Source organism: Pseudophryne corroboree, unplaced genomic scaffold, assembly GCF_028390025.1.
Source record: "Pseudophryne corroboree isolate aPseCor3 unplaced genomic scaffold, aPseCor3.hap2 scaffold_603, whole genome shotgun sequence".
Lineage (NCBI taxonomy): Eukaryota > Metazoa > Chordata > Amphibia > Anura > Myobatrachidae > Pseudophryne > Pseudophryne corroboree.
Genome location: NW_026970200.1, coordinates 316,176 through 343,863, shown reverse-complemented (window position 1 = coordinate 343,863; position 27,688 = coordinate 316,176). Strand labels below are relative to the sequence as shown.

Genomic DNA, 27,688 nt, shown 5'->3' with positions numbered 1-27,688 from the left:
TCAGGAGCTAAGAGCCATTTACAACGGCCTTCAACAAGTGGTACATCTTCTTCAAGACCGTCCCATGCAGATCCAGGCAGACAATGTAACAGCAGTCGCATACATAAACAGGCAGGGCAGAACGAAAAGCAGAGCAGCAATGGCAGAGGCAACAAAAATCCTCCGCTGGGCAGAAAAACATCTACAAGCTCTGTTGGCAATATTCATTCCGGGAGTAGACAACTGGGAAGCAGACTTCCTCAGCAGACACGATCTCCATCCAAGAGAGTGGGGCCTCCACCAAGAAGTCTTCGCAGAGGTAACAAGACTTTGGGGAGTTCCTCAAATAGACATGATGGCGTCTCGCCTCTACAAGAAGCTTCAGAGATACTGTTCAAGGTCGAGAGACCCTCAGGCAGTAGCAGTGGATGCACTGATGACCCAGTGGGTGTTTCAGTCAGTGTATGTTTTCCCTCCACTTCTGCTGATCCCAAAAGTACTCAGGATCATAAGAAAGACAAGGGTTCGAGCAATCTTCATTGCCCCAGACTGGCCAAGAAGGGCTTGGTACACAGATCTTCAGCAGTTACTCATAGGAGATCCTCTGCCTCTTCCTCTTCGGAAAGGACCTGCTACAGCAGGGGCCGTGTGTGTACCAAGACTTACCGCGGCTACGTTTGACGGCATGGCTGGTGAGAGCTGAATCCTAGCCAGGAAGGGTATTTTTAAGGAGGTCATCCCCACCCTTATTCAGGCCAGAAAGGGAGTAACGTCAAAACATTACCACCGTATTTAGAGAAAATGTGTGTCTTGGTGTGAATCCAAGAAAGCTCCTATGGAAGAGTTTCACTTAGGACGTTTTCTCCATTTTTTGCAGGATGGTGTGGAGGCGGGCCTACGATTGGGAACAATCAAGGTCCAGATTTCGACCTTGTCAGTATTCTTCCAAAAACAATTGGCCTCTATTCCAGAGGTTCAGACCTTCGTGAAAGGGGTTCTGCACATCCAGCATCCATTCGTGCCTCCAGTGGCACCATGGGACCTTAATGTGGTATTGCAGTTCCTTCAATCGGATTGGTTTGAGCCTCTACAAAAGGTAGAGTTGAAGTTTCTCACTTGGAAAGTGGTGATTTTTTGGCATTGGCATCCGCAAGGCGGGTGTCTGAATTGGGGGCCTTGTCTCACAAGAGCCCTTACCTGATTTTCCATGAAGATAGGGCACAGTTGCGAACTCGCTAACATTTTCTTCCAAAGGTGGTTTCTGCTTTTCACATAAACCAACCTATGTGCCAGTAGTTACTGACACTTTCTCTGATTCAAAGTCTCTAGATGTGTTTAGAGCTTTGAAAATCTATGTTGCTAGAACAGCTCATATACGGGAAACAGAGGTTCTGTTTGTCCTGTATGCTCCCAACAAGATTGGGTGTCCTGCTTCCAAGCAGACTATTGCATGTTGGATTAGAAATACGATTCAGCAAGCTCATACTACGGCTGGATTGCCGTTACCGACGTCGGTAAAGGCCCACTCCACTAGGAAGGTGGGCTCATCCTGGGTGGCTGCCCGGGGGGTCTCGGCATTACAACTTTGCCAAGCAGCTACTTGGTCAGGGTCAAACACATTTGCTAAGTTCTACAAGTTTGATACCTTGGCCGATGAGGACCTAAAGTTTGGTCAATCGATGCTGCAGGGTCATCCGCACTCTCCCGCCCGTACTGGAGCTTTGGTATAGACCCCATGGTCTTGATGTCGTCCCCAGCATCCTCTAGGACGTATGAGAAAATAGGATTTTGATAACCTACCGGTAAATCCTTTTCTCCTAGTCCATAGAGGATGCTGGGCGCCCGTCCCAGTGCGTACTTTACCTGCAGTTTAGTTATTAGAGTTATACAAGTTGTGTTGTATTAGTTCAGCATGTTGCTGCAATTGGTTGATACCTGTTGGCGTGTGTTATGTTGATTGCCACGTTGTGCACCATGGTTGAAGTGTGAGCTGCTATGTATCTCACCACTAGTATGAAAGTAAATCCTTTCCTCGAAATGTCCATCTCCCTGGGCACAGTTCCTACAACTGAGGTCTGGAGGAGGAGCATAGAGGGAGGAGCTAGTTCACACCCAATGAAAAGTCTTTAGAGTGCCCATGTCTCCAGCGGATCCCATCTATACCCCATGGTCTTGATGTCATCCCCAGCATCCTCTATGGACTAGGAGAAAAGGATTTACTGGTAGGTTATCAAAATCCTATTATTACATAATTCAGACAGTTTCACGTAAGATTATCTGACCATTTAAGCAAGCAGAAATTTAATCTAGAACCTTTCTGTCATTTGCTGACACAGGGGTCTCTGGGCATCAATCTGAAGTGTTCCTTTGGGTTATGTAATCAGATCCGCATATTAAGGGGGATCGTAATGATCCGTATATGCGTGCAGCTATCAGACATTAGAAACCCCAGTATCTGCAGCTCAGCTGAAATTTATCTTCCAGAGATAGAAAATATGAATAATTATGTAACAGCTGCAGTGAAGGTTGATATGAGAAATCTGAAATAAAGAAAGTCTTGACATTAGGGGTATGGGCACGTTGCAGATATCTCCTAAAAGTGATAATGTAAAAGAGAGGTAGAAAGGTTTCGTATGATGGAAAAAACCAGCTGTGAGTTCCCGATCCAAAAATTGCATAGCTGGCCTGTAGTATCAGAACCGAGCATCAAACAAGGTCCAAAAAAGGGACGATAATAATGAACATCTGTAAAAGGAATCTCGTCAATGATCAACCACAGTCAGATAGTCTTGAATCATTATTTTTGGCAGCAGATGCTTCCTTGAGATATGCCTCAGCGTCCAAGGGGGAAAGGAAGTCAACGAATTGTTAACCATTGTACAAGTGCAGCCGCGCTGGGTAAAGGAGGGCAAACTTCCTATTTTCCTGGATTAGGCAGGAACATAACGGGGCAAAGTCACGCCTAGCCTTCGACAGTTCAGCTGAATAGTCTTGAAATAAAATTTTATGACCATCCCATACAAGCTGTTTTATTTTACGAGACGCTGACCATAGTAATTCCTTTCGAAGAAAATTCAGGGGTTTAAATATCACCGCCCGGGTTCTGGCGTCATCCTGTGGTCGGACCGGGCCTAATCTGTGTGCTCTCTATAATGAGATTGGAGCATCTGTCTTGCACACGAAGCATTTCAGGCAGTGACTTTTTTATGAAAACAAATAAATCTTAACCTTTCACAGTTTCCGGTAATCCAATAATCCTGAGATTCCCTCTACGCGATCTATTTTCTAAGTCTTCAATTTTGTTGTGTAATTGCAATATATCTTTAGTATTCCTAGATGTGGATTTTTTAAGGTTTGCTACATCTGCAAAAGTCTCTCCTAAGCATTGTTCTATGCCCAATACTCTGTGTGTGAGCTGCGCTAGCTGATTATTGTCAGTCGTTTGTTCTTTAAACAAGGGGCTGATAGCCTGTTTAATGGATGTCACCATTTCTGCATGGGCTGTCTGCTTCTCTGAGGGCTGCTGCTGCAGCTTATCAGGCATTGTTGCACGGGCTACATATGGACCTTTAGTGGACCTTGGAGAAAATCAGCAGATGACGGGACACACAGCACCTGCCCGCTGGTGATATTTGTTTACTTCCACTCAGCATTGAGTATTCCACAACCTGGTGAGGACTTAGGATCCCAGAGATTTCACCCATTTAAAGGGATGCTATCCTGAGGATACCTATTCTCCAGCGGTAACCATTGTGGTAACTATCACCATCAGGACTGTGCCATCAGCCCTATCTCCTATTTCCACCATACTCATCTGTAATCCACATGAAATAAGGAACGGACACAATATCTCAGTAGCCGCTCCTGGTGATTCTGGTTGTTGTATAATTTTATTCTAATTTAACCATTTCCTTGAATTAATACTTGTTTGTATTTTTTATTAAATAACCTTTTTTTCCACCTTCAGTCCATTCATCTCCATGTGTTTCAATTAATTATATTGTTTAAATTACTCATATCCAATTTATTGATTGTTTAGCGCTGCTAACTCGTTTGATGTATGTTGTTTAAAGCTGAGCTGTAGCCCTGCCATTTGTTAGTGAGCTGCTATCATAAGGACCTGTTTCACCAGGACTGAGTCACAGCCAACTGGCATCACCCACACCTGGAGCTCAGCTAGACAACCATTTAGGATTGGTACTGGGTTCTCAGTACGCAGAGCAACAGACAGGTCATCTGATTAGCAGTAGATGAGGGCATGACACCTGATTATTTCATCCTGCGGTAGCATGTAAAAAGCATAGGAGATAGGATAAGAACCATGCAGAACGCATGGCAATGATGATTATACTCCAGAACATTAAAATGGTTCGAGTGTTGTCTATTGTGCTGATTTATTTCTCAGAGTGTAAATGGCTTCTCACCTGTGTGACTTCGCTGATGTGTAACACGTTGTGATTTCCGTGTAAAACATTTTGTACTCATAGCAATAAAATGGCCTCTCACCTGTGTGAGTTCTCCGATATGTAAAAAGCTTTAATTTCCATGTAAAATATTTTCCACACTCAGAGCAAGAAAACGGCTTCTCACCTGTGACTTCTCTCATGTTTAATGAGATCTGATTTGTGTGCAATACATTTCCCACACTCAAAACATGGAAATGGCTTCTCACCTGTGACTTCGCTTATGTATAACAAGATCTGATTTTTGTGCAAAACATTTCCCACACTCAGAACATGGAAATGGCTTCTCACCTGTGTGACTTTGCTGATGTGTAACAAGATTTGATTTCAATGCAAAACATTTCCCACACGCAGAACATGGAAATGGCTTCTCACCTGTATGACTTCTCTGATGTCTAACAAGATGCGATTTGTTTGTAAAACCTTTCCCACACTCAGAACATGGAAATGGTTTCTCACCTGTATGAATTTTCTGATGTATATCAAGATGTGATTTGTATATAAAACATTTCCCACACTCATAACATGGAAATGGCTTCTCACCTGTGTGACTTCTTTGATGTATAACAAGATGTGATTTCTGTATAAAACATTTCCCACACTCAGAGCAAGAAAAGGGCCTCTCACCTGTGTGACTTCTCTTATGTATAACAAGATCTGATGTGTGCGCAAAACATTTCCCACACTCAGAACATGGATATGGCTTCTCACCTGTGTGATGTCTGTTATGTCTAACGAGACCTGATTTGTGTGTAAAACATTTCCCACACTCAGAACATGGAAATGCCTTCTTATCTGTGTGACTTCTTTGATGTATAACAAGATGTGATTTCTGGATAAAACATTTCCCACACTCAGAGCAAGAAAATGGCTTCTCACCTGTGTGACTTCTCTGATGTATAACAAGATCTGATGTGTGCGCAAAACATTTCCCACACTCAGAACATAGAAATGGCTTCTCACCTGTGTGACTTCTGTGATGTAGAACAAGATGTGATTTCTGGATAAAACATTTCCCACACTCAGAGCAAGAAAATGGCTTCTCACCTGTGTGACTTCTGTTATGTCTAACAAGATCTGATGTGTGTGCAAAACATTTCCCACACTCAGAACATGGAAATGGCCTCTCACCTGTGTGACTTTTCTGATGTCTAACAAGATGCGATTTGTATGTAAAACATTTCCCACACTCAGAACATATCAGTGGCCTTTCACGTATTTTACCTGTGTGTGGGTTAATAAGCTTTGTGTTCTGTGTAAAACATTTGGCATCTATAGAACATGGAAACACTGTATCTACTCTCAGAGCTGTAACAGATGCACCAATATCAGAGTGATCAGGAGAACATTTCGCAGGATCAGGGGGACCAGCTGATAGAGCTGGATGTATAATTGGGGTAATGGGGTTAGCTCCTGGAGAATCCGGTCTACTGTCATTATCTTTTATGTAACAATCCGGGGATAACATTAGATGTCCTTCTGAGATATTCCTGCTTGTGTGTCCATCTGCTGGAAATAAAATACATTACGGAAATGTGACATTTTCTGTAACAATATTAATCTTGCAAACAATAGGAGAAGACAACTCTCTGGGACACAATTATAAATTTGTGTGTATATTAAAAAAAAACTTTTAATGAATGCTTTATAATATTGTGTCTCAGACTATCATTGTGTCCACCCTCCTGAGAACACTCACAATAACAAATGTAATATTATAATAAGACTTAGATATATCTCTCTCTTGTACTGGTAACTAACCATGAAGTATAAATGGAGATGTAGTCACTCGCCACGTCCTATGTCAGCACCAATGTAAAACAATGGATGGGGAACATATCGTATGAATTGGAGATTATAGATGAACAATAACATCAGTCATATGAGCTGATGGATCAGAGAAATGTCTCCTAACGTTACTCCTGGAAGCATTGGTAAGGTAGCATTCCTTTATGCGTGTGTTCATACGCTGGTAAGCCTGTACATGTGTTACTCTCCCTTATATAAGGTATATTGCTACAGCAGAGTAGGTGTGGAACAAGGTATTTTACATGTAATACACCATATAATACACTGTAATCATCATCATCATCTGCTAGGTTATAATCCACTGTTACACCCCCATCATCAGTGTCTTACCTCTATAGTCTCAATAGTAATAAGGATGATGTGTGTACGGTAAGTATGATATAGAGAATTACATATCAGAATCTATACAGCTGCCGCCATACTTCTGCTTCTCATACGTGTGCTACTGGCAGCAGTGAACATCTGAGTGAGAGTGCAGGGAAGACAGCAGAGTCTGATGAGAAAGAGACTGGATCTGCCTTTGCAGGGATGTACCACACCTGTCACCCCTGTTAGTATATAAAATAATAAATAAGAGGAGCGTGGTCCATCCAGACGTGCTTTCTGGAGCTCTCACTAAGTGGCTTCTTATCTACCCCACCTGATAGCTCTCAGCCGCCGCTGGGACCAAGACCCAATCTATTAAGCCCCCACTCCTACTGCCCTAAAGCCACTCGCTCCGCTCACTCCGGGCACTGTTCACTGCTGCAGCCTAGTGACGCCGCGGAAGCCATGGGCTGTATTCTCCGGACACCTGACTTGGAGGCGCTTTTGGCTCAGTCGGGATCACTTGCTCTCCCATTCACATGGGTGCACAGCTTCCGCTACTGATGGGGACAGAATGGGCTGCCCACAGTCACCGGAGCCCGGCGTTGGTATTGGGAAGTAAGATGGCTGCCATTTTGGATCCTGGTACCCGGCCATCACATGCTTTGCCTTCTGCCTTCAATAAGGTGTAAAATTGATATAAGCTGCTAAATAAGTGTCCTGATGGCTAGATTGAGGTCACTGCACTAAATTGAAGCATTTGCCTTGAGGTGAAACTACCTTCTATTTATATGGTACCACTATAATCTACTTACTCTCAGTCTACATGCAGAGCCCAGTATCAAGTATCGTCTGAGTACAGCTCCTTACACTGATTACAACCTCGCAGTATATTATTTTGTGGATTTATCCACTGAATATATTTTGCCATTTGTGTTTCGCTGTGCTGAGTATTTCACGTCTGTGATCACGCTGACCTCTAGTGGAATATCTCGGTCATTACTGTGTTATTTGAGTTGCATTACATCATGTTTACTTGAAATTTTGGCTCAGATACCCCTGTCACCCCGACTAAGAATGTCATTTTGAATGGAGTCATCTTGATGTAACCTCCTGACACCGTACTACTGCTCCTTTTATTTATAGATTGTTTGTATTTTCCTATCTCTGAGAGGTCAGTCTCTTTGTAGTCAGCTTACCATGCCTCCAAAAAAGGTTAAAAGGTACCAAATTGGCCCCGCCTGTCCATCTCTTTAGTACCTCGAATTCAGGTGGTCCTTCTGAGACTGCTACAACATCATTTGCTTCTTATTGTCAGATGCACAGCCCAGCTGTAATGGCTGAAGACGTCTTAAGACACTCTAGATTATCCTGTTACTCTATGCTCTATACATTCTATGTTATCTGCATTTAAGGACTGAAATAACCTCAGAACTTAACTCTAATATTCAAGCTTTGAGGTCCGATATCAGTGAGATTGGCACTCGTACAGACTGAGATGAAAGAGATTGTTGTGTCTCACAAAGATCTGATTTCAGCACATGACACCCTTCAGGAAGACACGGCCTCTATTCGTGATAAAGTCACTGATTTAGAAGGCTGCTCTCGGAGAAATAATAAGATTTTACTTACCGGTAAATCTATTTCTCGTAGTCCGTAGTGGATGCTGGGGAGTCCGTAAGGACCATGAGGAATAGACGGGCTCCGCAGGAGACATGGGCACTTTAAGAAAGAATTTGGATTCTGGTGTGCTCTGGCTCCTCCCTCTATGTCCCTCCTCCAGACCTCAGTTAGAGAAACTGTGCCCGGAAGAGCTGACAGTACAAGGAAAGGATTTGGGGAATCCAGGGTAAGACTCATACCAGTCACACCAATCACACCGTATAACTTGTGATAACTTTACTGAGTTAACAGTATGAACACAACAGAGCATCAGATCAACCCTGATGCAACTATAACATAACCCTTATTCAAGCAATAACTAAATACAAGCATTGCAGAAGAAGTCCGCACTTGGGAAGGGCGCCCAGCATCCACTACTGACTACGAGAAATAGATTTACCGGTAAGTAAAATCTTATATTCTCTAACGTCCTAATGGATGCTGGGGACTCCGTAAGGACCATGGGGATTATACCAAAGCTCCCAAACGGGCGGGAGAGTGCGGATGACTCTGCAGCACCGAATGAGCAAACACAAGGTCCTCCTCAGCCAGGGTATCAAACTTGTAGAATTTTGCAAAAGTGTTTGAACCTGACCAAGTAGCTGCTCGGCAAAGTCGTAAAGCAGAGACCCCTCGAGCAGCTGCCCAAGAAGAACCCACCTTCCTAGTGGAATGGGCCTTAACTGATTTTGGCAGCAGCAATCCAGCCGCAGAATGAGCCTGCTGAATCGTGTTACAGATCCAGCGAGCAAAAGTCTGCTTTGAAGCAGGAGCACCAAGCTTGTTGGAAGCATACAGGATAAACAAAGACTCTGTTTTCCTGACCTTAGCCGTTCTGGCTACATATACCTTCAAAAGCCCTTACCACATCTAGTAACTCGGAATCCTCCAAGTCATTAGTAGCCACAGGCACCACAATAGGTTGCTTTATATGAAAGGATGAAACCACTTTCAGCAGAAATTGAGGACGAGTCCGCAATTCCGCTCTATCCACATGGAAAACCAGATAGGGGCTTTTATGTGACAAAGCCGCCAACTCTGACACACGCCTAGCCGAAGCTAAGGCTAATAAAACATGACCACCTTCCACGTGAGATATTTCAACTCCACGGTTTTAAGTGGTTCAAACCAGTGGGATTTCAAGAAACTCAACACCACATTAAGATCCCAAGGTGCCACTGGAGGCACAAAAGGGGGCTGAATATGCAGCACTCCCTTTACTACCATTTGAACTTCTGGTAGAGAAGCCAACTCTTATTGAAAGAAAATGGATAGGGCCGAAATCTGGACCTTAATGGAACCCAATTTTAGGCCCAAATTCACTCCGGCCTGTAGGAAGTGAAGGAAACGGCCCAGCTTGAATTCTTCCGTAGGAGCATTCCTGGCCTCACACCAAGCAACATATTTTCGCAAAATACGGTGATAATGTTGAGCTGTCACGTCCTTCCTAGCCTTTATCAGCGTAAGATGACCTCGTCCGGAATGCCTTTTTTTGCTAGGATCCGGCGTTCAACCGCCATGCCGTCAAATGCAGCCGCGGTAATTCTTGGAATAGACAGTGCCCCTGTTGCAACAAGTCCTGTCTTAGAGGAAGAGGCCACGGGTCCTCTGTGAGCATTTCTTGCAGATCTGGATACCAAGTCCTTCGTGGCCAATCTGGAACAATGAGTATTGTTCTTACTCCTCTTTTTCTTATTATCCTCAGCACCTTGTGTATGAGAGGAAGAGGAGGAAATACATAAACCGACTGGGACAACCACGGTGTCACCAGGGCGTCTACAGCCATCGCCTGAGGGTCTCTTGACCTGGCGCAATACCGCTGTAGCTTTTTGTTGAGGCGGGATGCCATCATGTCCACCTGTTGCAGTTCCCACCGACTTACAATCTGTGCAAAGACGTCCCCACTCTCCCGGTTGTAGGTCGTGTCTGCTGAGGTAGTCTGCTTCCCAGTTGTCCACTCCCGGGATGAACACTGCTGACAGTGCACTTACATGATTTTCCGCCCAGCGAAGAATCCTGGTGGCTTCCGCCATTGCCACTCTGCTCCTTGTGCCGCCTTGGTGGTTTACATGAGCCATTGCGGTGATGTTGTCTGACTGGATCAGAACTGGTAAGTCGCGAAGCAAGGTCTCCGCTTGACGAAGGGCGTTGTATATGGCCCTCAGCTCCAGGACGCTGATGTGAAGACAAGTCTCTTGACTTGACCAAAGACCCTGGAAGTTTCTTCCTTGTATGACTGCTCCCCAACCCCGGAGGCTCGCGTACGTGGTCACCAGAACCCAGTCCTGAATGCCGAATCTGCGTCCCTCGAGAAGGTGAGCACTCTGCAGCCACCACAGGAGTGACACCCTGGCCCTGGGGGACAGGGTGATTAACCGATGCATCTGAAGATGTGATCTGTACCACTTGTCCAGTAAGTCCCATTGGAAGGTCCTCTCATGGAACCTGCCGAAGGGAATGGCCTCGTATGATGCCACCATCCTTCCCAGGACTCGAGTGCAGTGATGCACTGACACCTTTTTTGGTTTTAATAGATTCCTGACCAGTGTCATGAGCTCCTGAGCTCTCTCTATCGGGAGATAAACCCTTTTCTGGTCTGTGTCTATGATCATGCCTAGAGAGACAGATGAGCTGTAAGAACCAACTGCGACTTTGGAATATATAGAATCCAGCCGCGTTGCCGTTACACTTCCAGAGAAAGTGATACGCTGTTCCGCAACTGCTCTCTTGATCTCGCTTTTATGAGGAGATCGTCCAAGCACGGGATAATAGTAACACCTTGCTTCCACCGGAGCACCATCATTTCCGCCATTACCTTGGTGAATAATCTCGGGGCCGTGGAGAGTCCAAACGGCAACGTCTGAAATTGGTAATGACAATCCCGTACCGCAATTCTGAGGTACGTCTGATGAGATGGATAAATGGGGACATGAAGGTATGCCTCCTTTATGTCCAGAGACACCCTAAAATCTCCTCCTTTCAGGCTTGCGATTCCATCTCGAACTTGAACCTTTTCAGGTATATGTTCAGGGATTTTAAATTCAATATGGGTCCGACCAAACCATCCGGTTTCGGGACTACAACATGGTCGAATAATAACCCCCTCCTTGTTGAAGGAGGGGAACCTTGACCACCACCTGTTGAAGATACAATTTGTGAATTGCAGTTAACACTATTTCCCTCTCGTGGGGGGAAGCATCTCCTCAAAGTCCAGCTTGTATCCCTGAGACACAATATCTATTGCCCAGGGATCCAACAGGGAGCGAACCCACTTGTGGCTGAACTTGCGAAGGCGTGCCCCCACCGGGCCTAGCTCCGCCTGTGGAGTCCCAGCGACATGCGGTGGATTTTGTAGAGGCCAGGGAGGACTTCTGTTCCTTGCAACTAGCTGTGTTGTGCAGGTTCTTTCCTCTGCCCCTGCCTCTGGCAAGAAAGGACGCACCTCAGACTTTCTTGTTTCTTTGTGTTCGAAAGGCTGCATTTGATAATGTCGTGCTTTTCTAGGCTGTGCAGGAATATAAGGCAAATATCAGAATTACCAGCTATAGCTGTGGAGAACAGGTCCGAGAACCCTTCTCCACACAATCCTCAGCCTTCCATATGCCTCTTAAGTCGGCATCATCTTGTCCATTGCATATTCTACAGGACACGTCAAGCAGAAATCAACATAGCTTTTGACTCTAGAACCCAGTAGACTAATGTCTCTTTGGGCATGTTTTATATATATATATCTCTTAAGACAGCATCTTTAATATATATATCTCTATATATACCTATATATATATATATATATATATATATATACACAAACTAGGGTCTCAATTTCTGCTGATAAGGTACCTGTCCACGCTGCTACAGCGCTATAAACCCATGCCGACACAATCGCCGGTCTGAGTAGTGTACCAGAATGTGCACGCTATCTGCAGGATCCCTGAGGATAGCTGTTACGTCAGGGCTACCTTTTGGGCAAACGTGACACCCTAGGGGAAGATTCCCATCGTATCCTGGCCCTAGTGGAGAAAGGATACTGCCTGAGAAATCTTTGTGGGAAACTGCAGTCTCTTGTCTGGAGATTCCCGCTCTTTTTCATCATGAGAGGAGGGAAATTTACCTCAGCTTTCTTCCCCTTAAACCTTTTTTGCCATTTTGGCTGTAACTTTGCATTATCGTAGTCGACACTGGAGTCAAACTCCGTGTCAATATCAGTGTCTATTATTTTGGATAGTGAGCATTGAGAGACTCTGAAGGTCTCTGCGACATAGGGACAGACCTGGGTAGATTCCCTGTCTGTTCTCTAATCTTTTGTGCAATAAATTTACCTTAGCACTTAATTACACATATCCAAACATTTGTCGGCGTTGTCGACATTGACACCCTCACACACACATTTGCTCCATCTCCTCCTTAGGGGGGCCTTTTACAGCAGACATGTCGACACACACGTACCTACACACCGCACACTCAGGGAATGCTCATCTGAAGACAATTCCCCCATAAGGCCCTTTGGAGAGACAGAGAGAGAGTATGCCAGCACACACCCCAGCGCTATTAACCCAGGAATAACACAGTAACTTAATGTTAACCCAGTAGCTGCTGCTTTTATTTATTTTTGCGCCTAATTATGTGCCCCCCCTCTCTTTTTACCCTCTTCTACCGTGTAACTGCAGGGGAGAGTCCGGGGAGCTTCCTCTCAGCGGAGCTGTGGAGAAAAAACATTGCGCTGGTGAGTGCTGAGGAAGAAGCCCCGCCTCCTCGACGGCGGGCTTCTGTCCCGCTTTAATGTACAGTTTTTTGGCGGGGGCTCATGCATATATACAGTGCCCAACTGTATATATGTCAAACTTTTGCCAAGAGGTCCTAATTGCTGCCCAGGGCGCCCCCCCCTGCGCCCTACAGTGACCGGAGCATGTGGGTGTAGTGTGGGAGCAATGGCGCACAGCTGCAGTGCTGTGCGCTACCTCAGTGAAGACTGGAGTCTTCTGCCACCGATTTCGAAGTCTTCTTGCTTCTTATGCTCACCCGGCTTCTGTCTTCCGGCTCTGCGAGGGGGACGGCGGCGCGGCTCCGGGATCGGACGACGAGGGTGAGATCCTGTGTACAAATCCCTCTGGAGCTAATGGTGTCCAGTAGCCTAAGAAGCAGGACCTAGCTTCAGAGAGTAGGGCTGCTTCTCTCCCCTCAGTCCCACGATGCAAGGAGTCTGTTGCCAGCAGAGCTCCCTGAAAATAAAAAACCTAACAAAATACTTTCTTACAGCAAGCTCAGGAGAGCTCACTGAACAGCACCCAGCTCCTCCCGGCACAGATTCAAACTGAGGTCTGGAGGAGGGACATAGAGGGAGGAGCCAGAGCACACCATAATCCAAATTCTTTCTTAAAGTGCCCATGTCTCCTGCGGAGCCCGTCTATTCCCCATGGTCCTTACGGAGTCCCCAGCATCCACTAGGGCGTTAGAGAAAATATCAATAATGGGCATTCTGGATTCTCTTACAAATGCTGAGCTTTGATTATGCCATGGTCCTCTTTTCAGAAACTTCCACCGAAGGCTTCTGCCGCGGACCTTCTTATTGACAGGATCCATAGACTCCCAAAGTCCAACCAGGCCCCTATCCAAGCATCGAGGGACACTCTGCTCAGGGTCCACTTTTTCACCTTAAAGAAGGCATTCTACGAGCCACTGTCTTCCTCATCCACAGCTGAGTGCCTGGATATTCTGCGCTATTTCCAGAAATTTCTCCTGCGCCGCTGGCCAAAAGGCATCTATTCCACCCAAGGAAATGTGGAATACAAATACAAATGGGGCTTTCCTACTAAGCTTATTGTAATGCTGTGGCCGGAGAGCCCCAGCCACGAGGCAAATGGCCGCCCTGGCACTGAAGGGGTTAATCCCCTAGTGCCCGGCGCCATTTGCCAAGAACAAAGGGCGCTTGGCGCCAAATTTAAAATGTGTTGGGCGCTAGTCGCCATGTTTATAAAATGTTTAAAAAATGTGTTTTTGTAACATGCGCCGTGGTCCCGGACCCCTCCGGAGACCACGGCAGGGAGGACAGCTCCCCGGCGCGCTCAGCAGAGTGTGCGCGCCGGGGGAGAGGAGGCAGCCGCTGACCGCCGGAGTCCGGGAGCTCCGCTCCCGGCAGCGGTCAGTGTAGCCCCGGGCGCACTGGAGTGTGCGCGCCGGGGAGAAGGGTGAGCGCTGCGGCTGGGAGCTCGGCTCCCGCTGCAGTGCTCTATGTGAGAGCCGCCGCTGGGGGCCGGGAGCTCTGCTCCCAGCGCCTCAGCACAGCACGGGTGGCCAGCCGCAGCAGCCGGGACGGACGTCCCGGGCTGCTAGCCGGCGAGGGGGGTGCGCTGCAGCCCGGCTCCCCGCCGGACGCTGCAGCGAGGCCACAAGACAGGCACCGCTCAGGGGGGACCGGGCTAGCCGGCTCCCTAGCGGCGTGGGCACATTAGGCGGGCCAGCAGGATGGTGAGCGCTGGGGTCCGGGAGCTACGCTCCCGGCGCCTCAGCGCTGAAACAAGCCAGGGTCACGGCGGCCGGGACAAGTGTCCCGGTCCGCCGGGCTTAGGTACAGGGGGGTGCGCCGCTGCGTGCGGCGAGGACACTGATTAGTGCCTCCCTGGGGGGACAGGGAGAGCCAGCTCCCTGGAACCCCAGAGGCAGAAAAGCAGGCTGGAGGATGGGGGAAGCCAGCCCCATACCTCCAGCACACAGAGAGCCCTCGCAGCCAGGCTGCAGGGCTAGGGAAGGCACTGCAGTGCCTGAGTATGTAGAGTCTGTGCAGGGCACAGGCTCAGTGTATATTTACAGGGAATGTACAGTGTGATTTAAAAATGTAAGGTATTTAAAGAGAAATTGCACTTACTTGATTGTGTGGGGAATCCATAGCTGTGCAGGCTGATGGATTCTCCCAGACCTTTTCCCTAAAAAACGGAATGCATTCCCATCCAGCCTCACAGTTCCAATAGGGACAGGGAGAAAGAGAAGCAGCTCAGCTATAAGACAAGCTGAGTGGTTTCTTGGAGCTCCATGGAGATCAGCCGTAGTGGACCAGAGACCTGGACCGGGGAGCCAGGCTGCCCAGCTCTGGAGCCCAAATCCAGGCTGCAGGCAGTGAGAGGGGTCCCGGGCAGGTTTCTGGAAGTCAGTTTAGGAGGGAAACCTTCCCCCCCAGCCAGACTGAACGGCACCGTGGGAGTAGCCTGCTCTCCCAGATGGGAGAGACAAAGGAGACCGGCCACTCCCCACTGTCCATTGGGAACAATGTTGTGTGTGCATGAGTCCAGAGCATGCACAGCTCATGGGTAAACATTGATTGGTTGTACACCACAGGGCGGGCTTACCCCCTGTGGTAGAGGGTCTTGGAGAGGGATAAAAGGAGGGCAGTTGGCCCATAGGAGAGTGTAATTGTAACATCTTCTTCTGCTGAAACATCTTAATTGTATGCTGTTGCCCCTAGCAATAGGGAGGAGCCTTTTTAAAGGTTATTTGAGCAATAAACACCTTTGCCTCAAGAAGACTGCTTCATCTTGTGACCAACAGGGTTAGGCCAAACCTAGCCCCGTCCTCCGGCTGTCCAGGGAAGCACCTGACGTCTCCAAGCTCCGCCTTCCGCCAGCTACCGGTAGAGGCCTAGCAAGTGGCTAGTGGGGATTCGTCAGCACCACACAGCTGTGGTAAAGCAGTGCGTCGGCACATACAGAGCAGAACCGTGGTTCCAAACGCCACGGCAGGTTAGGAGTTTGGTGGTGGCAGCAAGAACCCGCCCACAACGCAGTGGGTGGAGTCAGTAACAGGCGGTTACTGACGGTAAGCAGGGAATCCCCTATGTGGTCAGGCCTCGTGCGGCTTGACCTTCCAATCTGTGCGCAGGCAACGGGACGCGGAAGCTGCGAGTGCTTCCGTACGGTATCGTCCTGTCACAGAAATTGGTGGCATAGTGGTGGGATAATCCCAGGCGGCTTTTCATCACCTGATTGGAGAAGCCGAGTTACTCAGGAGAGGAGTAACTGCAGCGCAGGAGGACGCACAAGATGGCGGAATTCAGCGGAATGTCCAAGGATGATCTGGAGATCGTATGCCACAGTTGGGACACCGTGGGTGGCACTTGTTTGTAACCGGCCCCCCACCGTGGTGACTTACCACCTACCTGTTAGGTGGCTGCAACCTACCTTGGGGAAATTGGACAGACTTTTGTGGTGGAGCCTTGCACTTGGACTTCAGGTGGACTATTTGAACATTGTGCACCCACGAAGAGAGGCCCACTACACTATGGATGAACTGTCTAGGCCAGAGCCTACACCCCCCAGGTAGCGTCCCCTTCACCCCCACGGACTGCGGGACCAGGACCCAAATCGTTGGGACATGGGTCCCTGGTTGACCCGCTTGAATGGGGGGGGAGGAGTGTGGCCGGAGAGCCCCAGCCACGAGGCAAATGGCCGCCCTGGCACTGAAGGGGTTAATCCCCTAGTGCCCGGCGCCATTTGCCAAGAACAAAGGGCGCTTGGCGCCAAATTTAAAATGTGTTGGGCGCTAGTCGCCATGTTTATAAAATGTTTAAAAAATGTGTTTTTGTAACATGCGCCGTGGTCCCGGACCCCTCCGGAGACCACGGCAGGGAGGACAGCTCCCCGGCGCGCTCAGCAGAGTGTGCGCGCCGGGGGAGAGGAGGCAGCCGCAGACCGCCGGAGTCCGGGAGCTCCGCTCCCGGCAGCGGTCAGTGTAGCCCCGGGCGCACTGGAGTGTGCGCGCCGGGGAGAAGGGTGAGCGCTGCGGCTGGGAGCTCGGCTCCCGCTGCAGTGCTCTATGTGAGAGCCGCCGCTGGGGGCCGGGAGCTCTGCTCCCAGCGCCTCAGCACAGCACGGGTGGCCAGCCGCAGCAGCCGGGACGGACGTCCCGGGCTGCTAGCCGGCGAGGGGGGTGCGCTGCAGCCCGGCTCCCCGCCGGACGCTGCAGCGAGGCCACAAGACAGGCACCGCTCAGGGGGGACCGGGCTAGCCGGCTCCCTAGCGGCGTGGGCACATTAGGCGGGCCAGCAGGATGGTGAGCGCTGGGGTCCGGGAGCTACGCTCCCGGCGCCTCAGCGCTGAAACAAGCCAGGGTCACGGCGGCCGGGACAAGTGTCCCGGTCCGCCGGGCTTAGGTACAGGGGGGTGCGCCGCTGCGTGCGGCGAGGACACTGATTAGTGCCTCCCTGGGGGGACAGGGAGAGCCAGCTCCCTGGAACCCCAGAGGCAGAAAAGCAGGCTGGAGGATGGGGGAAGCCAGCCCCATACCTCCAGCACACAGAGAGCCCTCGCAGCCAGGCTGCAGGGCTAGGGAAGGCACTGCAGTGCCTGAGTATGTAGAGTCTGTGCAGGGCACAGGCTCAGTGTATATTTACAGGGAATGTACAGTGTGATTTAAAAATGTAAGGTATTTAAAGAGAAATTGCACTTACTTGATTGTGTGGGGAATCCATAGCTGTGCAGGCTGATGGATTCTCCCAGACCTTTTCCCTAAAAAACGGAATGCATTCCCATCCAGCCTCACAGTTCCAATAGGGACAGGGAGAAAGAGAAGCAGCTCAGCTATAAGACAAGCTGAGTGGTTTCTTGGAGCTCCATGGAGATCAGCCGTAGTGGACCAGAGACCTGGACCGGGGAGCCAGGCTGCCCAGCTCTGGAGCCCAAATCCAGGCTGCAGGCAGTGAGAGGGGTCCCGGGCAGGTTTCTGGAAGTCAGTTTAGGAGGGAAACCTTCCCCCCCAGCCAGACTGAACGGCACCGTGGGAGTAGCCTGCTCTCCCAGATGGGAGAGACAAAGGAGACCGGCCACTCCCCACTGTCCATTGGGAACAATGTTGTGTGTGCATGAGTCCAGAGCATGCACAGCTCATGGGTAAACATTGATTGGTTGTACACCACAGGGCGGGCTTACCCCCTGTGGTAGAGGGTCTTGGAGAGGGATAAAAGGAGGGCAGTTGGCCCATAGGAGAGTGTAATTGTAACATCTTCTTCTGCTGAAACATCTTAATTGTATGCTGTTGCCCCTAGCAATAGGGAGGAGCCTTTTTAAAGGTTATTTGAGCAATAAACACCTTTGCCTCAAGAAGACTGCTTCATCTTGTGACCAACAGGGTTAGGCCAAACCTAGCCCCGTCCTCCGGCTGTCCAGGGAAGCACCTGACGTCTCCAAGCTCCGCCTTCCGCCAGCTACCGGTAGAGGCCTAGCAAGTGGCTAGTGGGGATTCGTCAGCACCACACAGCTGTGGTAAAGCAGTGAGTCGGCACATACAGAGCAGAACCGTGGTTCCAAACGCCACGGCAGGTTAGGAGTTTGGTGGTGGCAGCAAGAACCCGCCCACAACGCAGTGGGTGGAGTCAGTAACAGGCGGTTACTGACGGTAAGCAGGGAATCCCCTATGTGGTCAGGCCTCGTGCGGCTTGACCTTCCAATCTGTGCGCAGGCAACGGGACGCGGAAGCTGCGAGTGCTTCCGTACGGTATCGTCCTGTCACAAATGCAAAACGGCACCTTCACAGTGATACCTTCACCCGAGGATGGCCCTGCTATTCTGAATAAGTGGGACATTCCTGTTGACAGTCCTTCATGACACTTTACCTAAACCAATCCCGGAGGAGTTGTCTTCCGTCTACAAGTAATATGATAAAGGAGTAAGACTGTTACAGACACTCAGAGTCTGTTTCCTACTGTAACATGTGCCAACTGGGACTAAGTTACTGGGCATGGATCTATTTTTGGGCCAGATTTATTTGCTCTTATTATGGTATAAAATGTATATTTGTATCTTTATTTCCTGTGCTATATAATTGCTATATGGTCTGATATTCTTTCCACTGTTACGTTTCATAATACCTTTCTAGAATGTTTGGGTGTTCAGGTAAAGCATGACTGATCCGTCTAACATCCTGTTGCCCTTATAACGGTGTTGATAGAACCTACATTGGATATCAGGCCATGTTCCTGGCCTTTACCTCCTTTTGATATATTGGTTACATTGAGATTTGATATTTCTTTGTACAATTGTTACTATGATGACTAGATTTTGCCCTCTCGTATGGCTACTTGGGGTAGTCTGTGGGTTTTCCTTTTAGGTCCGACCGCCACCTTTTTCTACTATTCTGTCACGGTTCCCTAGTGATGGAATCTCTAGCTCCTTTATGGACGCTATTTCTGTTTGTCTCCCATTTTTGTTCCCTATTTTATTTTTTCTGTTATGATAGTTTGAAGTATGCACACGTCCTACAGACTCTACTGGACTTTACACAGATGATCCTAGATGTTTCATACCATGATCTAATCTCCATCATGGTGACGTTTTTAAGTCTTAATGTAAAAGGTCTTAATTCTCCTCATAAGAGACGTCTTGCAATAAAATATTTTGCTGACCAGAAGGCGGCAGTGGTAGCCATTCAGGAATCACATGTTCCGTTGCACTCTCCCCCTCAGTTTACCAATCACTACCCAACATGCTATATCTCCTGTGGTGTAGACATCTTTTCTAATAGATCCTGCCCTTTTCACCTGGACAGCAAGTGGGTGGATTGCAATGGTAGATATTGGATTCTAGTTGGGAAAATTCATTATAAATATGTCCCCCTCAATTCTCTCTATGCCCCTAATGCCAGACAGCCCAAATTTCTTAAATATTTCTTTGCAAAAGCTACAAGAACTTGCACTTCTCCTTATGGGAGATTTTATTCTTGCTCCAGACCCTCATCTTGATAGATCCTCCACTACTGATGAACAGACCAGTAATGCCGCCCGTTCCTTAGCTTCCTCATGCTCCCTTTATTAGATGAATTTGTCCTTTGACCTAGTGTGGACATAGTGAGTGGGAAGAATATACACAGATTTTAGGCTGGCTGATTATAATAGATATATGATCCTATTATCAGTTTTTTAGATGGAAACTGTCTAGTAAGATGTTTGGGGTATTGTATTCATAAGTAGGTGAAAGGGGACAGTTGTCCAGGATAAGATAAAATAAGAATTTACTTACCGATAATTCTATTTCTCGTAGTCCGTAGTGGATGCTGGGAACTCCGTAAGGACCATAGGGGAATAGTGGCTCCGCAGGAGACTGGGCACAAAAGTAAAAGCTTTATGACTAGCTGGTGTGCACTGGCTCCTCCCCCTATGACCCTCCTCCAAGCCTCAGTTAGGATACTGTGCCCGGACGAGCGTACATAATAAGGAAGGATTTTGAATCCCGGGTAAGACTCATACCAGCCACACCAATCACACCGTACAACTTGTGATCTGAACCCAGTTAACAGTATGATAACGAAGGAGCCTCTGAAAAGATGGCTCACAACAATAATAACCCGAGTTTTGTAACAATAACTATATACAAGTATTGCAGACAATCCGCACTTGGGATGGGCGCCCAGCATCCACTACGGACTACGAGAAATAGAATTATCGGTAAGTAAATTCTTATTTTCTCTGACGTCCTAGTGGATGCTGGGAACTCCGTAAGGACCATGGTGATTATACCAAAGCTCCCAAACGGGCGGGAGAGTGCGGATGACTCTGCAGCACCGAATGAGAGAACTCCAGGTGCTCCTCAGCCAGGGTATCGAATTTGTAAAATTTTGCAAACGTGTTTGCCCCTGACCAAGTAGCTGCTCGGCAAAGTTGTAAAGCCGAGACCCCTCGGGCAGCCGTCCAAGATGAGCCCACCTTCCTTGTGGAATGGGCATTTACAGATTTTGGCTGTGGCAGGCCTGCCACAGAATGTGCAAGGTGAATTGTACTACAAATCCAACGAGCAATAGTCTGCTTAGAAGCAGGAGCACCCAGCTTGTTGGGTGCATACAGAATAAACAGCGAGTCAGATTTTCTGACTCCAGCCGTCCTGGAAACATATATTTTCAGGGCCCTGACTACGTCCAGCAACTTGGAGTCCTCCAAGTCCCTAGTAGCTGCAGGTACCACAATAGGCTGGTTCAGGTGAAACGCTGAAACCACCTTAGGGAGAAATTGAGGACGAGTCCTCAATTCTGCCCTGTCCGTATGAAAAATTAGGTAAGGGCTTTTATATGATAAAGCCGCCAATTCCGAGACACGCCTGGCTGAAGCCAGGGCTAACAGCATTGTCACTTTCCATGTGAGATATTTTAAGTCCACAGTAGTGAGTGGTTCAAACCAATGTGACTTTAGGAACCTCTCTTGCATGGAATCTTCCGAATGGAATCGCTTCGTAAGAAGCCACCATTTTTCCCAGGACTCTCGTGCACTGATGCACTGACACTTGGCCTGGTTTTAGGAGGTTCCTGACTAGCTCGGATAACTCCCTGGCCTTCTCCTCCGGGAGAAACACCTTTTTCTGGACTGTGTCCAGAATCATCCCTAGGAACAGTAGACGTGTTGTTGGAATCAGCTGCGATTTTGGAATATTTAGAATTCACCCGTGCTGACGTAGCACTACCTGAGATAGTGCAACTCCGACCTCTAACTGTTCCCTGGACCTTGCCCTTATCAGGAGATCGTCCAAGTAAGGGATAATTAAAACGCCTTTTCTTCGAAGAAGAATCATTTCGGCCATTACCTTGGTAAAGACCCGGGGTGCCGTGGACAATCCAAACGGCAGCGTCTGAAACTGATAATGACAGTTTTGTACCACAAACCTGAGGTACCCCTGGTGAGAAGGGTAGATTGGGACATGGAGATAAGCATCTTTTATGTCCAGAGACACCATATAGTCCCCTTCTTCCAGGTTCGCTATCACTGCCCTGAGTGACTCCATCTTGAATTTGAACCTTTTTATGTAAGTGTTCAATGATTTCAGATTTAAAATCGGTCTCACCGAGCCGTCCGGCTGTGGAACCACAAACAGCGTGGAATAATACCCCTTTCCTTGTTGTAGGAGGGGTACCTTGATTATCACCTGCTGGACATACAGCTTGTGAATAGCTTCCAATACTGCCTCCCTGTCGGAGGGAGACGTTGGTAGAGCAGACTTCAGGAAACGGCGAGGGGGAGACGTCTCGAATTCCAATTTGTACCCCTGTGATACTACCTGCAGTATCCAGGGATCCACTTGCGAGTGAGCCCACTGCGCTTTGAAATTTTTGAGACGGGCCCCCACCGTGCCTGAGTCCGCCTGTAAGGCCACAGCGTCATGCTGAAGACTTGGCAGAAGCGGGGGAGGGCATCTGCTCCTGGGAAGAGGCTGCCTGGTGCAGTCTTTTTCCCCTTCCTCTGCCCCGGGGCAGAAACGAGTGGCCCTTTGCCCGCTTGTTCTTATGGGAACGAAAGGACTGAGTTTGAAAAGACGGTGTCTTTTTCTGTTGAGAGGTGACCTGGGGTAAAAAGGTGGATTTTCCAGCTGTTGCCGTGGCCACCAGGTCCGATAGACCGACCCCAAATAACTCCTCCCCTTTATACGGCAATTCCAGGGTATCTATATTTTCAGTCAGGGAATCCGACCAAGCCACTCCAGCGCTGCACATCCAGGCTGAGGCGATTGCTGGTCGCAGTATAACACCAGTATGTGTGTATATACCTTTTAGGATATTTTCCAGCCTTCTATCAGCTGGTTCCTTGAGGGCGGCCGTCTCAGGAGACGGTAACGCCACTTGTTTTGATAAGCGTGTGAGCGCTTTATCTACCCTAGGGGGTGTTTCCCAACGGGCCCTAACCTCTGGCGGGAAAGGGTATAATGCCAATAATTTGTTAGAAATCAGCAGTTTTTTATCGGGGGAAACCCACGCATCATCACACACTTCATTTAATTCATCTGATTCAGGAAAAACTACGGGTAGTTTTTTCACACCCCACATAATACCCTTTTTTGTGGTACTTGTAGTATCAGAAATGTTCAACGCCTCCTTCATTGCCGTAATCATGTAACGTGTGGCCCTACTGGACATTACGTTTGTCTCCTCACCGTCGACACTGGAGTCAGTATCCGTGTCTGGGTCTGTGTCGACCATCTGAGGTAACGGGCGCTTTAGAGCCCCTGATGGTGTTTGAGACGCTTGGACAGGCACTAACTGATTTGCCGGCTGTCTCATGTCGTCAACAGTTTTTTGCAAAGTGCTGACATTGTCACGTAACTCCTTAAATACGACCATCCAGTCAGGTGTCGACTCCCTAGGGGGTGACATCACTAAAACAGGCAATTGCTCCGCCTCCACATCATTTTCCTCCTCATACATGTCGACACAATCGTACCGACACACAGCACACACACAGGGAATGCTCTGCTAGAGAACAGGACCCCACTAGCCCTTTGGGGAGACAGAGGGAGAGTTTGCCAGCACACACCAGAGCGCTATATATAAACAGGGATAACCTTATATAAGTGTTTCTCCCTTCTATAGCTGCTGTAATTGTATTATCTGCCAAATAGTGCCCCCCCTCTCTTGTTGTACCCTGTTTCTGTAGTGCAGGACTGCAGGGGAGAGTCAGGGAGCCGTCCTTCCAGCGGAGCTGTGAGGGAAAATGGCGCTTGTGTGCTGAGGAGATAGGCTCCGCCCCCTTCACGGCGGCCTTTTCTCCCGCTTTTTTCAGTAAAACTGGCAGGGGTTAAATGCATCCATATAGCCCAGGAGCTATATGTGATGCATCTATTTAGCCATATAAGGTTTTCTCAGTGTTTTATTGCATCTCAGGGCGCTCCCCCCCAAGCGCCCTGCACCCTCAGTGACCAGAGTGTGAAGTGTGCTGAGAGCAATGGCGCACAGCTGCAGTGCTGTGCGCTACCTTATTTGAAGACAGGAACGTCTTCTGCCGCCGCTTTCTCCGGACCTCTTCGCTCTTCTGGCTCTGTAAGGGGGCCGGCGGCGCAGCTCCGGGACCCATCCAGGCTGTACCAGTGATCGGCCCTCTGGAGCTAATGTCCAGTAGCCAAGAAGCCCAGTCCACTCTGCACGCAGGTGAGTTCGCTTCTTCTCCCCTTAGTCCCACGATGCAGTGAGCCTGTTGCCAGCAGCACTCACTGAAAATAAAAAAACCTATTTAAACTTTTACTCTAAGCAGCTCAGGAGAGCCACCTAGCATGCACCCTTCTCGTTCGGGCACAAAAATCTAACTGAGGCTTGGAGGAGGGTCATAGGGGGAGGAGCCAGTGCACACCAGCTAGTCATAAAGCTTTTACTTTTGTGCCCAGTCTCCTGCGGAGCCGCTATTCCCCTATGGTCCTTACGGAGTTCCCAGCATCCACTAGGACGTCAGAGAAATGATGTTATACTGAATGACTACTGCACCCAGCATCACAGACCCCGAATGTAATATCTGGTAAGACAATGTTAGCGTATCTTTGCAAGGTATAAAGCCTAGAGACTTACACATAGCAGGTCAGTTCCGATCTAAGCTAGGTCTGTCTGCAGCGGATATAGACTTCTATAAACCCACATCAGTTTAATAAATTCAGACAGAGTTATTAAAGAGGGACCCTGAGGGCGACTGTATTGTTTAAACTACGTAATCGATGACCATCATCTGGAACAGATCATGAAACATCTGAGATAAGAGCTGAGTATTCTAATTTGTTCTTCCTATTACTGTAACTGAGTATAACTTGTTATTTGCAGGTTCTCATTGTTGTAACTTAGAGAAATAAATGCTTATCCTTTATAATATGTCCTGTGTCAGTCTCCATATTTATCACAGTGTATCCCAGAACCTGGTCACTTGAGTTTTTCATAAGACAGTAATTTCATGGTCTGATCACACCCCTCTGATAGGGTCCAGGTCGCCTTTTCCCCGCTACTCCTCCTTTACCACCTTGGAGATTGCAGGATTATATATTAATGGATGCTGAAGGCACCAGAATTTTGCAAGAGGCCCTGTCCTCCTACTTAGACGTGAACGCTCCTGAAGATACTTCCATTAGGAACCATTGGTGTGCCCTTAAGGCCATGGATCAGAAGGCCGTCATCCAAGTGCCAGGGGACAGGTAATCAGCAGGGAATGTGCAGGATTCTGAATGCTGGTTCCCATACACAATCTCAATAAATGTATTATATACCTAAGACGACGGTAGCAAGACTCAGATGCTGCCAACTCAGTAACAGGAGCCGGTCATTAGCCAATTCCCTGAGGCCGGCTGTTACAGGAGCATGTGGATACATGACAGGGGCTGCACCAGATATTTCCAAAGCATTGTATCATGTGGCATGAGGAACCCTGAGCCGGTGCCCCAACAAGCAGCCGCACCATGCCGGAAATAATAAGAATTTACTTACCGATAATTCTATTTCTCGTAGTCCGTAGTGGATGCTGGGGACTCCGTCAGGACCATGGGGATTAGCGGCTCCGCAGGAGACAGGGCACAAAAATAAAAGCTTTAGGACTAGGTGGTGTGCACTGGCTCCTCCCCCTATGACCCTCCTCCAAGCCTCAGTTAGGATACTGTGCCCGGACGAGCGTACACAATAAGGAAGGATTTTGAATCCCGGGTAAGACTCATACCAGCCACACCAATCACACTGTACAACCTGTGATCTGAACCCAGTTAACAGCATGATAACAGAGAAGCCTCTGAGAAGATGGCTCACAACAATAACAACCCGATTTTTGTAACAATAACTATGTACAAGTATTGCAGACAATCCGCACTTGGGATGGGCGCCCAGCATCCACTACGGACTACGAGAAATATAATTATCGGTAAGTAAATTCTTATTTTCTCTGACGTCCTAGTGGATGCTGGGGACTCCGTCAGGACCATGGGGATTATACCAAAGCTCCCAAACGGGCGGGAGAGTGCGGATGACTCTGCAGCACCGAATGAGAGAACTCCAGGTCCTCCTCAGCCAGGGTATCAAATTTGTAGAATTTTTCAAACGTGTTTGCCCCTGACCAAGTAGCAGCTCGGCAAAGTTGTAAAGCCGAGACCCCTCGGGCATCCGCCCAAGATGAGCCCACCTTCCTTGTGGAATGGGCATTTACAGATTTTGGCTGTGGCATGTCTGCCACAGAATGTGCAAGCTGAATTGTACTACAAATCCAACGCGCAATCGTCTGCTTAGAAGCAGGAGCACCCAGCTTGTTGGGTGCGTACAGGATAAACAGCGATAAACAGCGAGTCAGTTTTCCTGACTCCAGCCGTCCTGGAAACATATACTTTCAGGGCCCTGACAACGTCCAGCAACTTGGAGTCCTCCAAGTCCCTAGTAGCCGCAGGCACCACAATAGGTTGGTTCAGGTGAAATGCTGACACCACCTTAGGGAGAAACTGGGGACGAGTCCGCAGTTCTGCCCTGTCCGAATGGAAAATCAGATATGGGCTTTTGTGAGACAAAGCCGCCAATTCTGACACTCGCCTGGCCGAGGCCAGGGCCAACAGCATGGTCACTTTCCATGTGAGATATTTCAAATCCACAGATTTGAGCGGTTCAAACCAATGTGATTTGAGGAATCCCAGAACTACGTTGAGATACCAAGGTGCCACTGGAGGCACAAAAGGGGGTTGTATACGCAGTACACCCTTCACGAATGTCTGGACTTCAGGAACTGAAGCCAATTCTTTCTGGAAGAAAATCGACAGGGCCGAAATTTGAACCTTAATGGACCCCAATTTGAGGCCCATAGACACACCTGTTTGCAGGAAATGCAGGAATCGACCCAGTTGAAATTCCTCCGTGGGGGCCTTCCTGGCCTCACACCACGCCACATATTTTCGCCAAATGCGGTGATAATGTTGTGCGGTCACCTCCTTCCTGGCTTTGACCAGGGTAGGTATGACCTCTTCCGGAATGCCTTTTTCCCTTAGGATCCGGCGTTCAACCGCCATGCCGTCAAACGCAGCCGCAGTAAGTCTTGGAACAGACAGGGTCCTTGCTGAAGCAAGTCCCTTCTTAGCGGCAGAGGCCATGGGTCCTCTTTGAGCATCTCTTGAAGTTCCGGGTACCAAGTCCTCCTTGGCCAATCCGGAGCCACGAGTATAGTTCTTACTCCTCTCCGTCTTATAATTCTCAGTACTTTGGGTATGAGAGGAAGAGGAGGGAACACATACACTGACTGGTACACCCACGGTGTTACCAGAGCATCCACAGCTATTGCCTGAGGGTCCCTTGACCTGGCGCAATACCTGTCCAGTTTTTTGTTGAGGCGGGACGCCATCATGTCCACCTTTGGTCTTTCCCAACGGTTCACAATCATGTGGAAGACTTCTGGGTGAAGTCCCCACTCTCCCGGGTGGAGATCGTGCCTGCTGAGGAAGTCTGCTTCCCAGTTGTCCACTCCCGGAATGAACACTGCTGACAGTGCTATCACATGATTTTCCGCCCAGCGGAGAATCCTTGCAGCTTCTGCCATTGCCCTCCTGCTTCTTGTGCCGCCCTGTCTGTTTACGTGGGCGACTGCCGTGATGTTGTCCGACTGGATCAGCACCGGCTGACCTTGAAGCAGAGGTCTTGCTAGGCATAGAGCATTGTAAATTGCCCTTAGCTCCAGTATATTTATGTGGAGAAAAGTCTCTAGACTTGACCATGTTCCCTGGAAATTTCTTCCCTGTGTG

General features: G+C 48.6%; 1 protein-coding gene across 3 annotated transcripts in view; it reads right to left on the bottom strand.

Moving 5' to 3' along the window:
* Positions 1-4,494: 4,494 nt before the first annotated feature.
* Positions 4,495-27,688, bottom strand: part of LOC135035408 (zinc finger protein ZFP2-like) — a 45,506-nt gene continuing 22,312 nt past the window's right edge. For 2 of the 3 annotated variants that reach the window (XM_063954335.1, XM_063954337.1), the window contains exon 7: positions 4,495-5,951. In XM_063954335.1, the coding sequence (XP_063810405.1) occupies positions 4,648-5,951 (1,304 nt within the window). In that variant the 3' untranslated portion in view covers positions 4,495-4,647. The remainder of the gene's footprint in view (positions 5,952-27,688) is intronic. The other variant, XM_063954336.1, reaches the window with a different exon arrangement.